Source organism: Scophthalmus maximus, chromosome 9, assembly GCF_022379125.1.
Source record: "Scophthalmus maximus strain ysfricsl-2021 chromosome 9, ASM2237912v1, whole genome shotgun sequence".
In the NCBI taxonomy this organism is placed as follows: Eukaryota; Metazoa; Chordata; class Actinopteri; order Pleuronectiformes; family Scophthalmidae; genus Scophthalmus; species Scophthalmus maximus.
The window spans coordinates 7,533,173-7,549,100 of record NC_061523.1 but is presented as its reverse complement, the minus strand read 5'-3'; the positions used below and the strand labels follow the sequence as shown (position 1 = coordinate 7,549,100).

General features: G+C 44.6%; 2 protein-coding genes across 2 annotated transcripts; both read right to left on the bottom strand.

Annotated features, from left to right (window-relative positions):
• Positions 1–774: 774 nt before the first annotated feature.
• Positions 775–3,698, bottom strand: si:dkey-237j10.2 (uncharacterized protein LOC568721 homolog). The gene is made up of 2 exons (XM_035650431.2): positions 3,408–3,698; positions 775–3,172 (listed from the first exon to the last, which is right to left on the bottom strand). The coding sequence occupies exons 1-2, from the start codon at positions 3,574–3,576 to the stop codon at positions 2,466–2,468; spliced, it is 876 nt and encodes a 291-aa protein (XP_035506324.2). The 5' UTR covers positions 3,577–3,698; the 3' UTR covers positions 775–2,465.
• Positions 3,699–4,688: 990 nt separating this feature from the next.
• Positions 4,689–15,121, bottom strand: sh3bgrl (SH3 domain binding glutamate-rich protein like). Its single transcript, XM_035649777.2, has 4 exons — positions 14,829–15,121; positions 7,621–7,806; positions 6,012–6,092; positions 4,689–5,610 (listed from the first exon to the last, which is right to left on the bottom strand). Exons 1-4 carry the CDS (start codon positions 14,871–14,873, stop codon positions 5,575–5,577), a joined length of 348 nt encoding a protein of 115 aa, XP_035505670.1. The 5' UTR covers positions 14,874–15,121; the 3' UTR covers positions 4,689–5,574.
• Between the last annotated feature and the right edge of the window lie 807 nt (positions 15,122–15,928).

Genomic DNA, 15,928 nt, shown 5'->3' with positions numbered 1-15,928 from the left:
TATAATCTGGATTTTTTTTTAATCGTGAGACCTTTCCTCTGGAAAAAATATTTCAAAAATATTTTAATTTGCAGCCGAGACAATAGCTTTCCCTTACAGTCTCTTATTATTATTTTGGGGGGTTAACATATTCCCATGTCGTCACTTCTGTTTCAAAAGGTTTGCAGTCTAGTCAGTTTTATGGTCAACATGAGGACAATTTGATTTTCAAATCAAATTTTGTCTACATACTGAAATACTTCTACTAATATGTGTTTTGTGTTTTTGTGACTCTTTGTCATTCAGTAAATCACAATGTCAGGATCAAAGAAAAACGTTTGTGAGAATATTCATGTTTCTCCTGTTTTAAAATCTGTTGCCACTTTATAAAAGTTGCACATCCTTGACCTACTGACTGAGCATATGGGATATTTCATAAAGCCCTTATGATAGGGGACAGCTATCAGTGTGTGTGTGTGTGTGTGTGTGTGTGTGTGTGTGTGTGTGTGTGTGTGTGTGTGTGTGTGTGTGTGTGTGTAGTGTTTATAGGCTTCATTTCTTTTTCAAACTGATTAAGAGATAAAAGTTATGAATCCTTGCTCCCATCACCAATGCACCTTTTTGATATGGACATGGGTGTAACTAGTAACATGAACAACAACTGCCAGAAGGTCTGACTGGGACACTTAATGAAACAGAGCCATCCTTAGGATTAGTAATATTAGTATTATTAGTGTTCTTCACCTATTACAACTACTCAAAATGTCTTCTGAGAAACATAAACGTCTATGTTGGTGAAAATGAAAAAAGGTGTTTATTGAGTACCTTTGCAATTGAACCCATATATTTACAGTGAAAACAAAATACAGTTCTCTAGCATGTATAGACAGTAACATGCCATCTTAGGTCCAGGTACATACAAGTTCTAATCTGTACACACTGTATAGTGTTTGAGGCAAAGTCTTAGTTAGATGCCTCAAAAAAAAAACAACATAGATGTGATTCACTATTTTCCTATGTTGCCAAACAGCCACGTGCATGAGCGTGTGTTAATGGATCTCCATTTCCCTCACTGCGGGCGCTCTGGGAGGCCCAGATATTAGGATCTGCGTCTCGCAGGTCGCAAATCAAGCCTAAGCAGGCGGATGCTTCATAAATCTCTGACAGGCCTCTGTCAGTTCCTGCTGGGCCTCACTGTGATCTGCAGGTGCCTCCAAAAGAGGTTTGATGCAAAGCTCCCCAATAAAGTACATCAGCATGTACTTCCATGTTTATTTTAGCAAGGATTCAGTGGGTAAGGACGGTCCATTTTGTTATAGTAATTTATAATTTATATCAACTGCATTAATATATTCCCTATTTATAGTATTGCGGTTCCCTCCATCCTTTACAGGTTTCCCACAGACAGATCAATTGATGTTGACCACCAAGCCATACGGGCTTCAGATAAACAGAAAACCTTCTCATCATATCACAAAACACATGAAACAGAACTCACTAAGTTTATTCCTGAATCGTTTTTTACAGTGAGGTAAAAAATATATAATACACACAGACAGCTGTCTCTGTGATTTACAAATCAGAATATAGGGATCAAGCTGTGGAATTATCAGATTGGCAGCACTTAGTCCATTGAAATTAAAATGTTATAGTATGTTTGTATATTTGTCATTAAAAAAAAACAGATTTACAACTCAGCTTTTATTTATTAAGTATTATTTATTTTAAATCTTTATCTGTAATTTAATTTATCAGGTTCCACTTGTACAATTATTTGTTGTCTTGCAACATGTAATGTGTCATTTTACATTTTTGCTGTAACAAAGTTTAATCATATATTTCCTGCTTTATTATGGTACTAAAAGAAATGATGGGCATACTGAAATATTAAAAGTCAAAACAATCTTTGTCAAACTCTCCAAAAGCCTGAATGCGACTCTGCATTTCCTGGTCTGTGGATGGGTCATAGCTCAAGAGACCTGTCATAAAATCCGATGATTTTTTAATGCTTCTTCCATTTTAGATAATTTATGCCAGAGGGGTTCTTTTACAGAGCAATACACACCTATTTACAAGGCCTCTCCATGGTGCATTATTAGATAACACTGGATTTTCGGTTTGCTCTGATCATTACCTACCTAACACGCACCCACTGTCAATTAATGTCACTGAAAATATCAGTGAAATTAATTCTCATGAATTACAGGTCAATTTAGTGTGGTGTAATACAACAATGCAACAGCAGGTGGCACATGAGAGCAGGTCAATTCCAGGCCTCATTGTATCAAAGCAAGTAAACAAAGACTGTAGATACAGATGAACAAAAATAAAAGCATGCTTGAATTGGGTCTCCATTTCCGAGTGAGTAATGGCAACACGTGTGTGTATGTGTGTGGGTAAACCTGGAGTGAAGAGCAAAAGCAAAAATATATATATGAACCAGATCATAACATTTTATTCTATTGCAAGATGTATTCCTCCATGTTTCATTTCAGATGAGTATTGTCAATCTCTGAAATCCTCAGCACAGGGGAGCTGAAGTTGGATGAACAGGGAAATAAGTTCTGCATGCTCAGATTACTAATCTTCTTTCCGGTTCCCCCTCCTGACCCTTCCTCCAGACTGGCCTCCAGTGAGTCTGGCCCCTGCGGGTGGCTGCTGGGCTGCGGCGGCGGCACCAGGCCGTGCAGGATGCTGTTCCCCAGGTGGGAGTTGCATCGAGCCAAGTTGTCGGTCAGGTGCTGCATGTACACCTCCTCCAGCTGCTTGTCCAGCAGCCCATTCAGTACTGAGTTTGACATGGGCTCCAACCCAGATCCGGGCAGACAAAACAGGCTCATGTTCGCACTGGACCCCATGACCAGATTTCCCTGGTCTGGTACGGCTGAAACAAGGCCCCCTTGTGGCTCCCGCTGGGCTGCCTGTTCCTGGTGATGGGCAACTTCCGAGACACGAGTGTACAAACGGTGCTGGGTGATGGCGGCTCTCAGTGGGGTGTATGAGATGAGGCCTGAGTCGGCCACCTGTAGGTCTGGATACTGCTCCAGGAGGCTACAGTCGTCAATGCAAACTCTAAAGTCCGGGCCCAGGGTGAGGGCAGGTGAACACCCAGGGATTGAGAGGCCTACGGGGACTTGAGGCACCACTCTCAGTACCTGACCCTGGTTGGAGTCTAACTCGTCCTGGTTTGGACCTGGTTACAGAAAATACACGAAGATGGATGTTTTCAGTTATTTTTTGTATTTGTTTTACTTGTTTGCCATGTGGTATGAACTCATTACTTAGACCATATGAGACAAAGGAGGAACAAATTAGTAAAAGGAAACCAGACCGTGTAAAATGACTACATACTATACAACCAGTGAGGTTAGACTTTTCACCATGTCAGACAGTTTATGTAACATTCAGGAACAATGAGGCTTGTTTACCTGCTTCAGCTGCATCTGTCTGTAGCTCCGTCGAGTCAGAGTTGGAGAGAATACAGTTGAAAGGGTCCGTACAGTGAGTGTGTGTCTGCGTTTTGTGTCGTTTGGAAGCGGACGCCAACTTCCTGTCCTCCCTGTAGAGCTGCACTAGGAGAAAACCTTCGGCCAGCATGGCTCAGGTGGACCGTCGTCTTCGTCAGTGTCTCTCCTTTCAGCGCCTTCTGGTTGTCGGTCTTAAGCGCTCACGGCGCAGTGTTATCATATGCGTCTGAAAAAGTTCTTCTGGCCTGTTTCACTTCTGCAACTGAGAAGTGGCTCCTCCACCCCAAACGACACACTTCCTTTATCTGCAACTGGAAATCACTGTCACGCACAAGCTGAGAAAAGGCGATATACTGGGCCAAGGGGCAGAAGTATTCAGATACTTCACCTTGGTAAAACTCAATACAAGAATGTAAAAACATTTACAATTCTACATAAGTAACAGCACATAGGTATTATCATGAAGAAGTTAAAGCTATTTCATCTACTTAATGTATAGTTGAGCAGTTGGTTGATTCCAAACACAGGTTTAGGGCCCAATCTCAGGGGGTTGCGCCACGATTAACAGGTTAGGGAAAATTCTGATCCACAAATATAGTGTGGTGCAGAATTCTTTAGAGATTTAGGTGTTTTCTCTTAAAAGTTTCTTTTGTTGTGAAATTTTGGAGAGTTTAATCTGTAACCTGGGCGAACGTTATTTAAAAAGTGTCGAGGTGATTCATCTCTCATGTGTGGAACTGCTAACAACTACTATGTGTTAATTCCCTTCATTTTTACTTACCTTATTTCACTCGATACGCCTTGTACTACTCACAATATATACACACGAGCCACACCCTAGAAACCTGTCAGTGGTTGCGAACTATCATGATAAACAACCAACGCATATGACCCTATAAACATGTCAATTCATTTCATCCAGGCAGGGTCGATGAGCAAAAGTTGAAGAGAAGGCAAAATTGAACAGTTTACTTTGTGTGTTACGTGTATATTTGTATGCAACAGTATTTGTATGAAAAAAACCATTCAACCCACGGCAACCCAGAAGTCCAATTCCTCAGGAACACTGCAGACCTGGCAACCATGATGGGAGTCTCCCCTCTCACTATATTCAAAAATCTTGGTTACCAAAGTTTTATTTGGCATTGTTCAAAATAGAAGGCTTTGCCATGAGAATTTATTTATTTATATGACAGTTATTTCATGAGTCGTACCAATGACAAGGAGAATAGAGAGTCATGCTTGAAGTCTTATTTCGCTTTTATTTTAAGGGAGATATCAACTTACGCAAAATAGGGATGTACAAAACAATGGGAGACAGGATGCCACAAGCGAAATGAAACAGCTATCCAAGTCCCCTAAGCGACAAAAGGGTTAAATAAAAAATAAAAACTTTCAGTTTCACATCCCTCTGTGTTTGCATACTCGTGTACATTTTGGCAAGTGTTATGATTTTTAAACATATATCATCTCATAGAAAAGATTTGCTATTAAAATAGCATTAAGACAATATAAAGTAAATGAAAAACACAGGGAATGGGACTGAAGCTAACTCCCAACAGAAGGTGCTGCGGTTTTGGCGACAACATGACAAGGTAAGGAGCACAACACTTGATTCAATGATTCCATAATTCCAACAGATAAGACCTGATTAAACTTGCTGAGTTACAAAAATGGTGATGTTGCGAACACGGGTGACATCATGTTTTTGGCCAAACAATGAATCTGTGTTACAATTTTTCGAGTTGTGCACAATTTCTTGTGTCTCATGGTGTGTTCTCAAACAGGAAGCTACACATTCATTACTAACGGTTGATTGACATGCCATTAGGCCAAGAGCCTTAGCAGGCTGAGGTTAGTGGAGGAAGCAGAGCGGTTTCTAAGAGATACCCACGATGCTCTGGTGCAGTACCTCCTTTCACTACAGCTGACAAGGCACAACAAAGTAATAATAGAAAGAAAAAAATATTCTGAGAAGTCAAAAACATCCAGATATTCATAAGCTAAGTCAAATGTTGCTTCTTTTTTCCCCCCTGGATCTCTTCCAGGTCAGTCTGGGTCCAGGTCTGGGTCCAGGTCTGGGTCCAGGTCCAAGCCTGAGGTCTCAGGTAGAAACAGTGTGAAGCTGCTACTGCTGTGCTTTCTTCGCTAGCGCTTCGGCCTCCTGCAGAGAGACGGGGGGGGGGGGGGGGGGGGGACAGACAGCAAGAGGAACAGAGTGTGTTATATTAAAATGGAGGATATTGGTTTATGTGTCTACAGCTCAAGGGAAAACCCCCTCTGTTTCTATGGTAACTGGCATACCTCCCTGCAGTTCCTCTTGTGGCAGAAGGGAGGTGCCAGTGTGCAGGAGTAAGAGGATATGGAGAAGAGGCCTGCCTTAGCCATACATTATCATGAACAGATGTATTATGTAATGTGTGTGTTTTCTGCATGGAAATCACACTGTGATGAGGAAAATATGTATTCAGGCAAGTACGTTGGCTTTTACAGGAAATACGGTTCGGCTCTAGGAATGCAGTTCGTTCAAAGGACAGCTATCAGTGTGTGTGTTTATAGGCTTACCTTAGAGCCGGGCGGAGCAGTCAGACCCAGAAATGCATACACAGCATTGTCCTCTCTGGCATCGAAGAAGGCCTCGTAGTTCTGAGAAAGAAGAGGACGGCACAGAAAGAGAAGGATAGGGTGTTGGTCGATCGGCGGATTGATCTGCAACCTAAGCAGTGATGAGTGTGGGCAGCGCCCGAGGGCGACAGTCTGAACAGCAAATGCCACAAGTCTGTGAGAAACAGTCACGGTTGTGTTATTTGTCCAAGGACAGGGCCAGGGAGTCAATCTGATAGGAGGGTATTGTCTTTGACAATCTAACCCAGTGTAAACAAACTAACACATTCACCCATTTACTTGTCTGCAGTCTCCCCTCATCGCTCCTCTCACGCCTTTGTTTCCCTCCTTTTTCTCTCCCAAACACACATACCAGAACACACACACAAACAGATTTTTGTAAAAGAGACACTGACTACACAGTGGCAAGTGTCCTGGGAAAGGCCGTTCTCTTTGTCTGCGACATTCAATACAGCCCATCCTGCAAGTGCGACTTCACTTCCAGGCATCCATTAGCTGCACAGCATGAGGCCTCAGTGCACTTGTGCTAAGGGCCTTATGTCTATCTAAACTATTGGGAGGGACACAGAACAGGACATCAGGGTAACAATATATCTGAGCGTGGGCCATGGCCACGATGTTGGTAATACTGAGGTCAAGTCTCCAATCCTGTAGCCCTAAGACATCTCTGAATATCACTTTTCAGCTCTGCTTTATCTCCACGCATGGTGGAATGAAGGAATACTTTGACATTTTGAGAAATATCATTATTTACTTTCTGCACAGCATTAGTTGAGATTTAAGAAGATCAATACCAGCCTCATATCTGTCCATTACATATGAACCTAAGCCAGTTGTGCGAGGAAGGAACCCCCCGTTGGATCCTTTGTTGCTCGGGAATGGAAGGACGCATTTGTCAGAAGCATTCGCATGACACATTTGTCGGAGCCTTCGAAATGGGACAGCTAAACTGTGCCAACAAGCTTGTGTTTACTAGAAAAAAATCAATCTTTGCAATATTAAGCCTTGCCTACACGGCCAGGAATACATTTTATTGGAGAAATTTGAAATAATCCATATCTTGGCCATTTTGGGGAGGTGGGACAACCTAACATTAACAAATCATCACAATAGCGTCGCAGGCCCTGACGCTGTCAGCCCTCTTTGACGGTTAGCTCTTGATGATGAAGAGACAATCTGTCTTTTCCTGAGAGCTGCAGGAGGCGTACTCCTTCCTTTTGTAAAGTGCCCGGCAACGTAAACGCTCCTTTTCATGACATGCATGGCGTTAAAAAAATAAAATAACTGTCCTCCACCTTGTTGTTGTAGACTTAGGGTTCCCACACTTGGGGGTCTCAAAACATGGCCACCCTATTTTAATGTATTGTTAAAAAACGTTAATTTGCGCAACTTTAAACATATCCTATCTAAAAGCAGAATCAGCATTCAAAAACCATCATGCATGATTTGTGGACATGAGATTGACCTGCCAGAGTAGTACTGTAATGGCATGAACAGTCATGTGCCAACAATTTTGGGCTGTGTGTGTGTGTGTGTGTGTGTGTCTCACCCCGCAATATTTGCTTTCACTAAATATCTGTGGGGGCAGAGGGTTCCCCGTCGCCGGCCTGAACTCATCCGGAATATTCTCTCTCATCCACTTCCGGTTGTCCTCGTTGGCCGCGATGTCACACTCCTCGAACTCGATCTTATTTGCCGCCAGGAAGCCCATCACATCCTGCTGCTGCTTTTTGATCTGCATGGGGGGATGAGAGAGAGGAAGTTGTCAGTTAACTTCAGCCGTATGAGGAACCATATTGGCCTCGGTTCACCGTACTGCCATCAGTCTGCAGAAATAACACTACAGAGGATGACGGGCTGCTCTGTTACTAAGTTACCGCTCGTTTGCTGACAAGTGAGTGAAGTGGTACAAGAGAATTGAAGGTGAACTCAAAGCCAAGCTAGGCAGGGATGGATTGTGCGGAAGATGGCAAGTGAATATTGGACTCCCACCATACTCACCACAGTTTAAAATGGAACCATTTCAAAACCATTTGTGAAACGGAATTTGACAAAACTTCCAAACGATGAGCATAATTCCTCCAAAGAACAATAGTGTTGACAAGAATTGCGGTTTTGCTCACTATCTAATAATTCCCTGAAAAAGCTGATCTGTTTATTGCTGCAAAACCATTGTTAATATTAACACTTTTACAATAGTTCATCCTGCTTGGTGTACCACTACATGGACAGAAAAAAAATCAGTTGTGCCCTTACGTTGCTATGTCACATTGTATCTTAAACACAGTCACACGCAGCAAGACGACAAAGATGCTACAGGATAGGTAGAAAGGTGCGGTCGACTGTATGAGTCATGATGAGCATGTTTGATTCAGTGTATGAAAATCGTGGCCCAATGAGCCCCCGGCGGGTGTGTTGAGGAGGGAGGATGGCCCTACAAGGCCAGACGGAAACAAGAGCTCCTCTGGGAGTCAGGAGGAGGTAACTGGTCAAACGCGAGCCAAATAAGGCCTGCTGCAAGGAGACACACTCATCCAGCCTCTGCTTCACTCTCTCTCTCTCTCACACACACACACACACACACACACAAACACACACACACACGTTCTCCACCTTTATGGTGTGCAGACAGGTGGATTTTGTTTTTTCTTTTTACAGCCTTCTGCTGAAACAACACTGAGGTATGGAAATGAGGGAGCTGACAAGGCTGGCAGATTAGCCGCGGCACAGTGTGAATCAATCGATGGCGGTTACACTCCCAAGGCCAAAGTCCTAAAAACAAGCTCCCTCCCCGCCGGCTCGAGACGAAGCAGCCGAGTGGAACGCCATGAGCTTGAACTCACTTTAACTCTCTCCAAACACAAAGGAATCTCCTCTTCACACTGATATCTTCCACATCCAGTCTCTTATTTGCGACAGATTGACTTGAACCTGAACTGCTAAAATGACCAGTTCAACATGAGGATCCTTACTCTCTCTCCTCTTTTCTCCGTCACTTGTTCTCCCCGACCATTTCCCCAACAGGCCTGCATTGTACTGTTGCCAAGCAAAATTAATTTGTAGGGCAAACTGGCCACATGCCATCTGCCCCTGACTGTAATTGCACAGTGAGAGCTCTCAGCTTTGCCCCCTTTTAGATCCTCGCTCTGCTCCCTGATGTCTTCAGAGGGAACTGTACTAATTTATTGTCTTTTTCTCTTTTATTTTTTTTGAAGGAAGAAAGCAGACTGCCCCTGGCGTTTTGCGTGCGATGATAAACAACTATTCTCCGATTGTTGGCTTGAATTACTCACCCCTTGTCTATCTATCTGGGATACCTTATGAGTCCTAACTAGATAGAATAGAGAGCGAGAGCCGAGCCTGCAGAGAGTCACCAGACCTCTATTAGATTTACATTACCCATTGGCTACAGATGCAAATGTATATTGACAGTGTGTTTATGCAAACCGTGTCCTTGTGTTGGTTTTGTCTTCACACGATTCAGGTGGTAAGGCCGAGTGCGATTAGCCAGGCTATGTCAGTCAATCCACCACCTTTGTCACTTCTGTAATTCTGAAATATCTCAACAACTGTTGGATGGATTGTCCTCAGACGACGCTGATGCTCCAGTGACCTTTCGTCAAGGGTCACTTGCAGGTCAGAGTTTTAACGTATCCTGGGAATTATCCCCACAGCGCCAACGATGAACCTTATATGGTTTGGTACAGAATGTTTTGTGTCCCCCTCAGGATGAATTGTAATAACTTTTGTGATCCCCACACAACTCCTCTAGTTCCATCCTCAGGTGAAATTTAAATTGGCACAAAAATTTGCGTTATGGAAAAATAAACAGAAACATTTATGACATTCCCATCAGCCTCTGCTATACTTAAAGCTACAGTGTGTAATATTTGGAAGAACGTATTCACAGGAATTGAATATATTGTCCGTGATTGTGTGTTCATATATGTATAATCACCTGCAACAAAGAACCAAAATTTTTTCGTCAACTTTGAATGAGTTAAATATAGTAACATTAGGGGGACCCGACTTCCGTGTAAGTCGCCATGTTTGCTACGTCGTGTTGTGCTGCGTTCCGGTTCCACTGCGACTCAGGAGGTCGGAAAAAAATAACCACCCAGACTTCCGGGGTCCGCGTTCCGAGGTATAACGAGACGCAGCATTAAATACGGTTGCAGAAGACGGTTCTGAATACGTCGCATTCACATTGAATTTCCAGCGCTGCCGGATGCGGGAAACGGAAGAAGAGGTGCGCCACCATAAAGTGTCCCCTGCCAGGTGCTCAGTTTGTTGCGTTTAGCAACTTTATCACCAGACGCCGCCAGAAAAGTACAAAAATTACACACTGGAGCTTTAAAAATTTTTGTGCAAATTGCAAAGTGCTAGACTAAGACTGTCAACAGAGTAACCAGTATACCTGCTAAACACCAGCACATTAACATTGGCCAATAGTGCTCCTGTTAGCATGCTGCATTTGGCACAGGGCACCACAGCCCTCACGCAGCTGCTTGCATGACTGTACATTCTAAGTCTAATGTAATGAATAAGGAATGTGGGGATATTGCCAGGTAGATTATCACTCACAAGAGTTTACTAAACCGATTCCAAAGGTTTCCTTCTGACTCTAGTTGACACTGCAGTTGGGAAACACTGGCACAAACCATTTTTTTTTTAACTGCACAATGATTTAAAATGTATCAGCAATGAGCTGGTACTCTATTTAAGTTACACATTCCCAAGACAGTGCACGCACACACCCATGGACGGACTGCTGCCTCATCAGATGATTTACATGAGTAATGGAATTATCACATGCACATTCATTTTCCTGCCGCAATATGATCTGCACAGTTTAAATTTCAGTATCATTCAGCAACTGTTCTTTTGTCCCCATTCAGTACAGCACGGCACACTATCCATTTAGTGCGGACATATTTACTTCCTGTTGTTCATAGGAAGCAATAGATGCAATAGATCAGAGGCAGGTTTTAGTGGAATATATCCATCGTTGCACGTGATCATTATTTTTTGTCTATAAAACAAACTTGCGTAAACCAGAACTGTGGGAAAGAAATGTGCTGTTGGGTTTAAATTCCACATGATCATCGTCATCATGTGATTGTGCGGTAGCAGGGGCACTGGGATGAGATTCAGACCGGATCAATCCCAGAATAAGGTCAGAGCTCTGGCATCAACAGCTGCCAGGCAATGGCAGACAGTGATTAGATGCACTGTATCCACAGCATACTGGATCAATATGGTGGTGGATAGAGGTTGATTCTTATCCACTTCACTTGCATGCAAAGGAGAAAAAAAAAACACTTTAAACTAACTCTAAGAATTACTCATAGATACTTTTTGATTAAATGACCTCTCAAATCCCTCTGGAGTCCAACATTAGAATTCAGGAAAATCCACTCTTTGGACCAAAGGAAACATGAGTCAGCCCCAGCCCTTTATGAGGGGAATTTCTTTTTTCTTTCTCTTGATTAGATCAAGTCTGATTTATGTCGAAAACAGTCGCTTACTGGAATTTATGCAGCAGCGGTAGCCTCCGCCACGTCCGGCCCCTCAATCAGCATTGCAAAATCGCTACAAAGAGCCTTACGCTGCTCCTGCTGCTCTGGCTGGGTTCCCTCGCTGCCGCCTGAAGGTGAAACAACAGCAAAAGTCCAAAAACCTGACCCGTTATACAAACCAACTGACTCGCAGCCAACCTGAGTCTGACCCTATAGTCCATAAATGTCAAAACCAACAGTGGAAGACAGCGAATCTGAGACTATGAGGTAGAAAGCCGAACACTTGAAAGCACACACGAGATAAAACACAATTGCACGCTCTCGTGCTGAATGTTCAATCAGGTTGTTGCTAATTCTTGGTGCATTAACTGTGGCAATGACTTTGTCTGAGCTCGTCTAGTCGGCCTAGTGTTCTGATCACGGCTCGGTGTGTGCGTGTGTGTGTGTGTGTGTATTGTGGGGGCCGAAGTCTACACAGCCACAATATGGGGACTTGTCTTCTGTATGGGGGCAAAAAGCAAGTCTGCATGATGTTAGGGAGTGGCAAGTAGTGGTTGAGATATGCAAGTGTGGTGTGTGTGTGTGTGTGTGTGTGTGTGTGTGTGTGTGTGTGTGTGCTTGTGTGTGTATTCAAAAGATGTTTGCAATTCAAATGTGTTACGTTGAGGACAAATTTGAATTGAAGGGCCTTGTGAAGAGGAGGACAACATGGAACTATACTCTCTCAAAGATACCATATGTACAAATGGCATTAAGAACATTCCTTTAATTTTCGTCTCAGGCAAGGTTCATATATAAGGATGTGTGTGTGTGTTGTGTGACCTGATCTTCACAAAGCCATTGGCAGCAACGTGAGAAGTGTCTCCAGAGAATTGACAGCACAGTCCTAGCACCATTTCTCCAGCTGACTCGAAGGCTCTGCTTCTCATTGCCGTGTGGGAAATACGACGATGTCGGCGCTCAATCAGTTCGCAGGGACACCACTGTCCAAGTTGGACTTGCGAGGGGTCAGAGGTCGGGGGGAGAACAAGCTGGCAATCAGTGCTTCGCTTACGGAACACAAACACTCCCTCGCTGTGGCAATAATCCTTTTTCTTTGTGGCCTATAATGTCACATTTTTCTGTCGAAAGGGTGTTGACTCCGCACAACGATAACATGTGGGACAGCAGTTTGTGGTGTTTTGCTACATAGCGTCACATTATAAGGCATTTATGTTATATTCTTCTTAACACTCCAGCATTAGCTCGACAGAAAACACTGATTCCAGAACTGTTGGACTGCAGCAATAGCCAACACACCCGATCTAGCCATCATTCCCGCTGATGGGAGACATCGAGGGACGATCGTGTTGACACACAGAACCTTCACTATGTTCTCCATTGTCACCATACAGTACTTCTCTCTCTCTCTCCCTGATCATAATGGATTATTGCACATTTGATGTGAGTCAGATGTGGTTGGTTGTTTTATCTAAGAAATTGAACAGTTTCGTCCTCTAAACCCACGGTGATAACACTCTTTTGTGGATCACATTCCCTGCATGAAATCAATAAGCAACAATGGTTATTTAAGTGCTCTCACACACAGAATACAACTAAAATTCTTTGAAAAAAAAATGCATCTGTAAGAGAAATGCTGACTGTTGTTTCTTTTGAACTGACACATCCCTCTGGGTAACTTCAAACCGCCCCCCCCCCTTCGCTGACCTGCGATCATTTCCCAAGTCAAAGCATGAGCTTTGACCGTTGGTTTTTGAAATAACTCCTACTTGTCTCCCTGTGTTTGGCTGCTGGATGCCGGAATGCAAAAATCCCGTTGTTGTGTGGTGTGCAAGTAAACTGCGAGCTTGGCGGGGGCGAGGGTTTTCCACCGTCATTTAATCGCAAATGCACTACATTTCATAAACACAGTTTGATGGAGGTGCATTTTTAAAATAGACACAGTGTAAGTCAGACACTGAGTTAGTCCTATACACTTTGTAGCGCGAGAGCACATCCCATATCTATAACAGACAGAACGTGTTTAGAGCGGCTCGCTTCAGTCGAGTACACTGCTGCTGGTTTGCCAACTCTACAAAATTAGATGCAGAATGGAAATGATAATGTGAGTATAAGACTGTCTGTGGAGCATTTCGGAGGACACAGGGCCGCCCACCGACTCTGGCAGAGAGTCTACTAAAGGCAGATCAATGAGAGGCAGTGCATTTCCCAAGACAATCGCTCCGGCACGGTGTTGGCATCACTGACTGCTCTGACCTCACAGGGAGCTCCCGTCCTGTACAACTGCTGCTGCTGCTGCTGCTGCCCAGTCTTTGTACATGTCATTTACTGTGAGGTCAAATAGGTAACTCAGAGAGAGCTATGAAAAATGAGCAACTCAATGAGGTTAAATCACCCTGAAGTTGAGCTAAACAACAGGATGCGTCGAGTGACTCTGACAGAAATATGTCGCAACTCAGATTGTGTCGAGCATCTTGCAATAGCCGCGAGCGAAACGGATTCGCCTGCAAAAGCAACACCTCAACTCAGGGTTGTCACGGTGGACTTTCTACTGTTGCGCGGCGTCAACAAATTCCGCTGATGCAGACCACCGAGCTCCAACAAGTCCTAAACAATTGCCTAAGTAGTTCTGGGCTGCAGCTGCACATCTGAAAAGAAGGGGGCCCTGGAGAATTGCATCACCATCATTCCTCCCCACTCTGGAAGGAACTGAAGCTGAGGGCTGCAGCACAGTGGAGCATAGGCCAAGTCAGCCGCCAGGACAGTGCTCGGTCCTCATCAGACACACAAGCTGCCTGTCCAGGCATCAGGTGACGATGTATTGATCTTCTTCTACTTTTTAACCACATGCCTTTTCCTGTTTTCAGCCTGCAGCAGTTGCAATAAATAAATAAATAAATATAAAAAATTTTTAAAAAAAAACACGTCACTGTCACTTCAGGAAGCAGCCGAGGGAGAAGTGTGTCCCCACCTCACACTTCCTCTCCGCGTCTGTCAAAGTTCCAATAAGGGGCACAGGCTCTGACAGACTCCATCCGCAGTGTCCAAAGTGTTGAGGCGAGGCGAGAGCCGCTGATGAGTCAGACCACTTCGCGCACAGAGGGGCGACAAGACATCAGTTATCTAGTTCAATAAAAGTTCAGCCTCCTCCCCGCTGCAGATACAACTAAATACATGCATATGGATAAACACAATGATATTTTTTTTTTAAAAAGCAAGCCGTTCCTTTGTCCCTTACCGAAGTGGATCCGGAGGACGATGCTATGTACACTTTGATCACCATGATGAATCCCCGATGCTGACGCTGAGTCCGGTAGGAAGCGGCGGTCGGTGGCCCTCGATGCTCGCGGACACGCACGGATCGCTGGGCAGCGAGACAAGAAGGAGACAATAATAACAGCAGCAGCGGCGGCGACGACGACGACGACGAACTTCCCAGGCGGAGACGCGGTGTGTCTGCTGTGTGGCAGCGCAGACGATCTGCGTAAAAATGCTCCGGTTCTCAGCACTGGATGGAGGCTGGCATTCCTCCTCCGCCTCCCCGCCCCTTCTACTCTCTCTCTCCCTCTCCCTCTCCCTCTGTGTGTGTGTGTGTGTGTGTGTGTGTGGCAAAAACACACTGTTGGAGTCACACACACACACACACACACACACACACACACAGAGAGAAGCATATCATGATGGCAACAGTGACAGTCAGAATTTTAGCATCGACCCCATCCATTGTCTGCGCGCCAGACGCTGCCCATTGTTCTGGAATGGGTGTGTGTGTGTGTGTGTGTGTGTGTATATGTGTGTTTGTTTTTTTAATAAAACGCAGGCGCAATTGCATTATGAGTTGTGAACATATATATATATATATATATATATATATATATATATATATATATATATAACCATGATTTGTTCGGCTCACTCCCGCGCGCCTTTGTGCCAAACAGCACAGCCTGTGGAAGCCGCGTCTGGAGCAGCCGCCGCGCTCGTTTCGACGGGCTCGGTGGGCCCCCTGCAGGCGTCCGGGGCGGACGACAAGGCTACCCCCCCCCCCCCCGCCGAAACGAATTTAGGAAAGCCGACTGACAAACAACACACACACACACAGAAAAAAATGTGTCGGAGAGGAGTGGGCGCCATATTGGACCCAAAAGACGAAGTGAATAATAACGGAGACACGTCTCCTCGCTGGGCTCGCCGGTGGACGCGACGCCCCGGCCCTTTCGAGGCGAGCCGGTGTGAACGCACGGCTCTTTGCGCCGGGGCACGTTGCCCGCCGCCGGGGCCTGTATAACGGTGCAGACAGGTGAGGCCGGCGGCCTCGCTCGTCTCACTGTACACGGA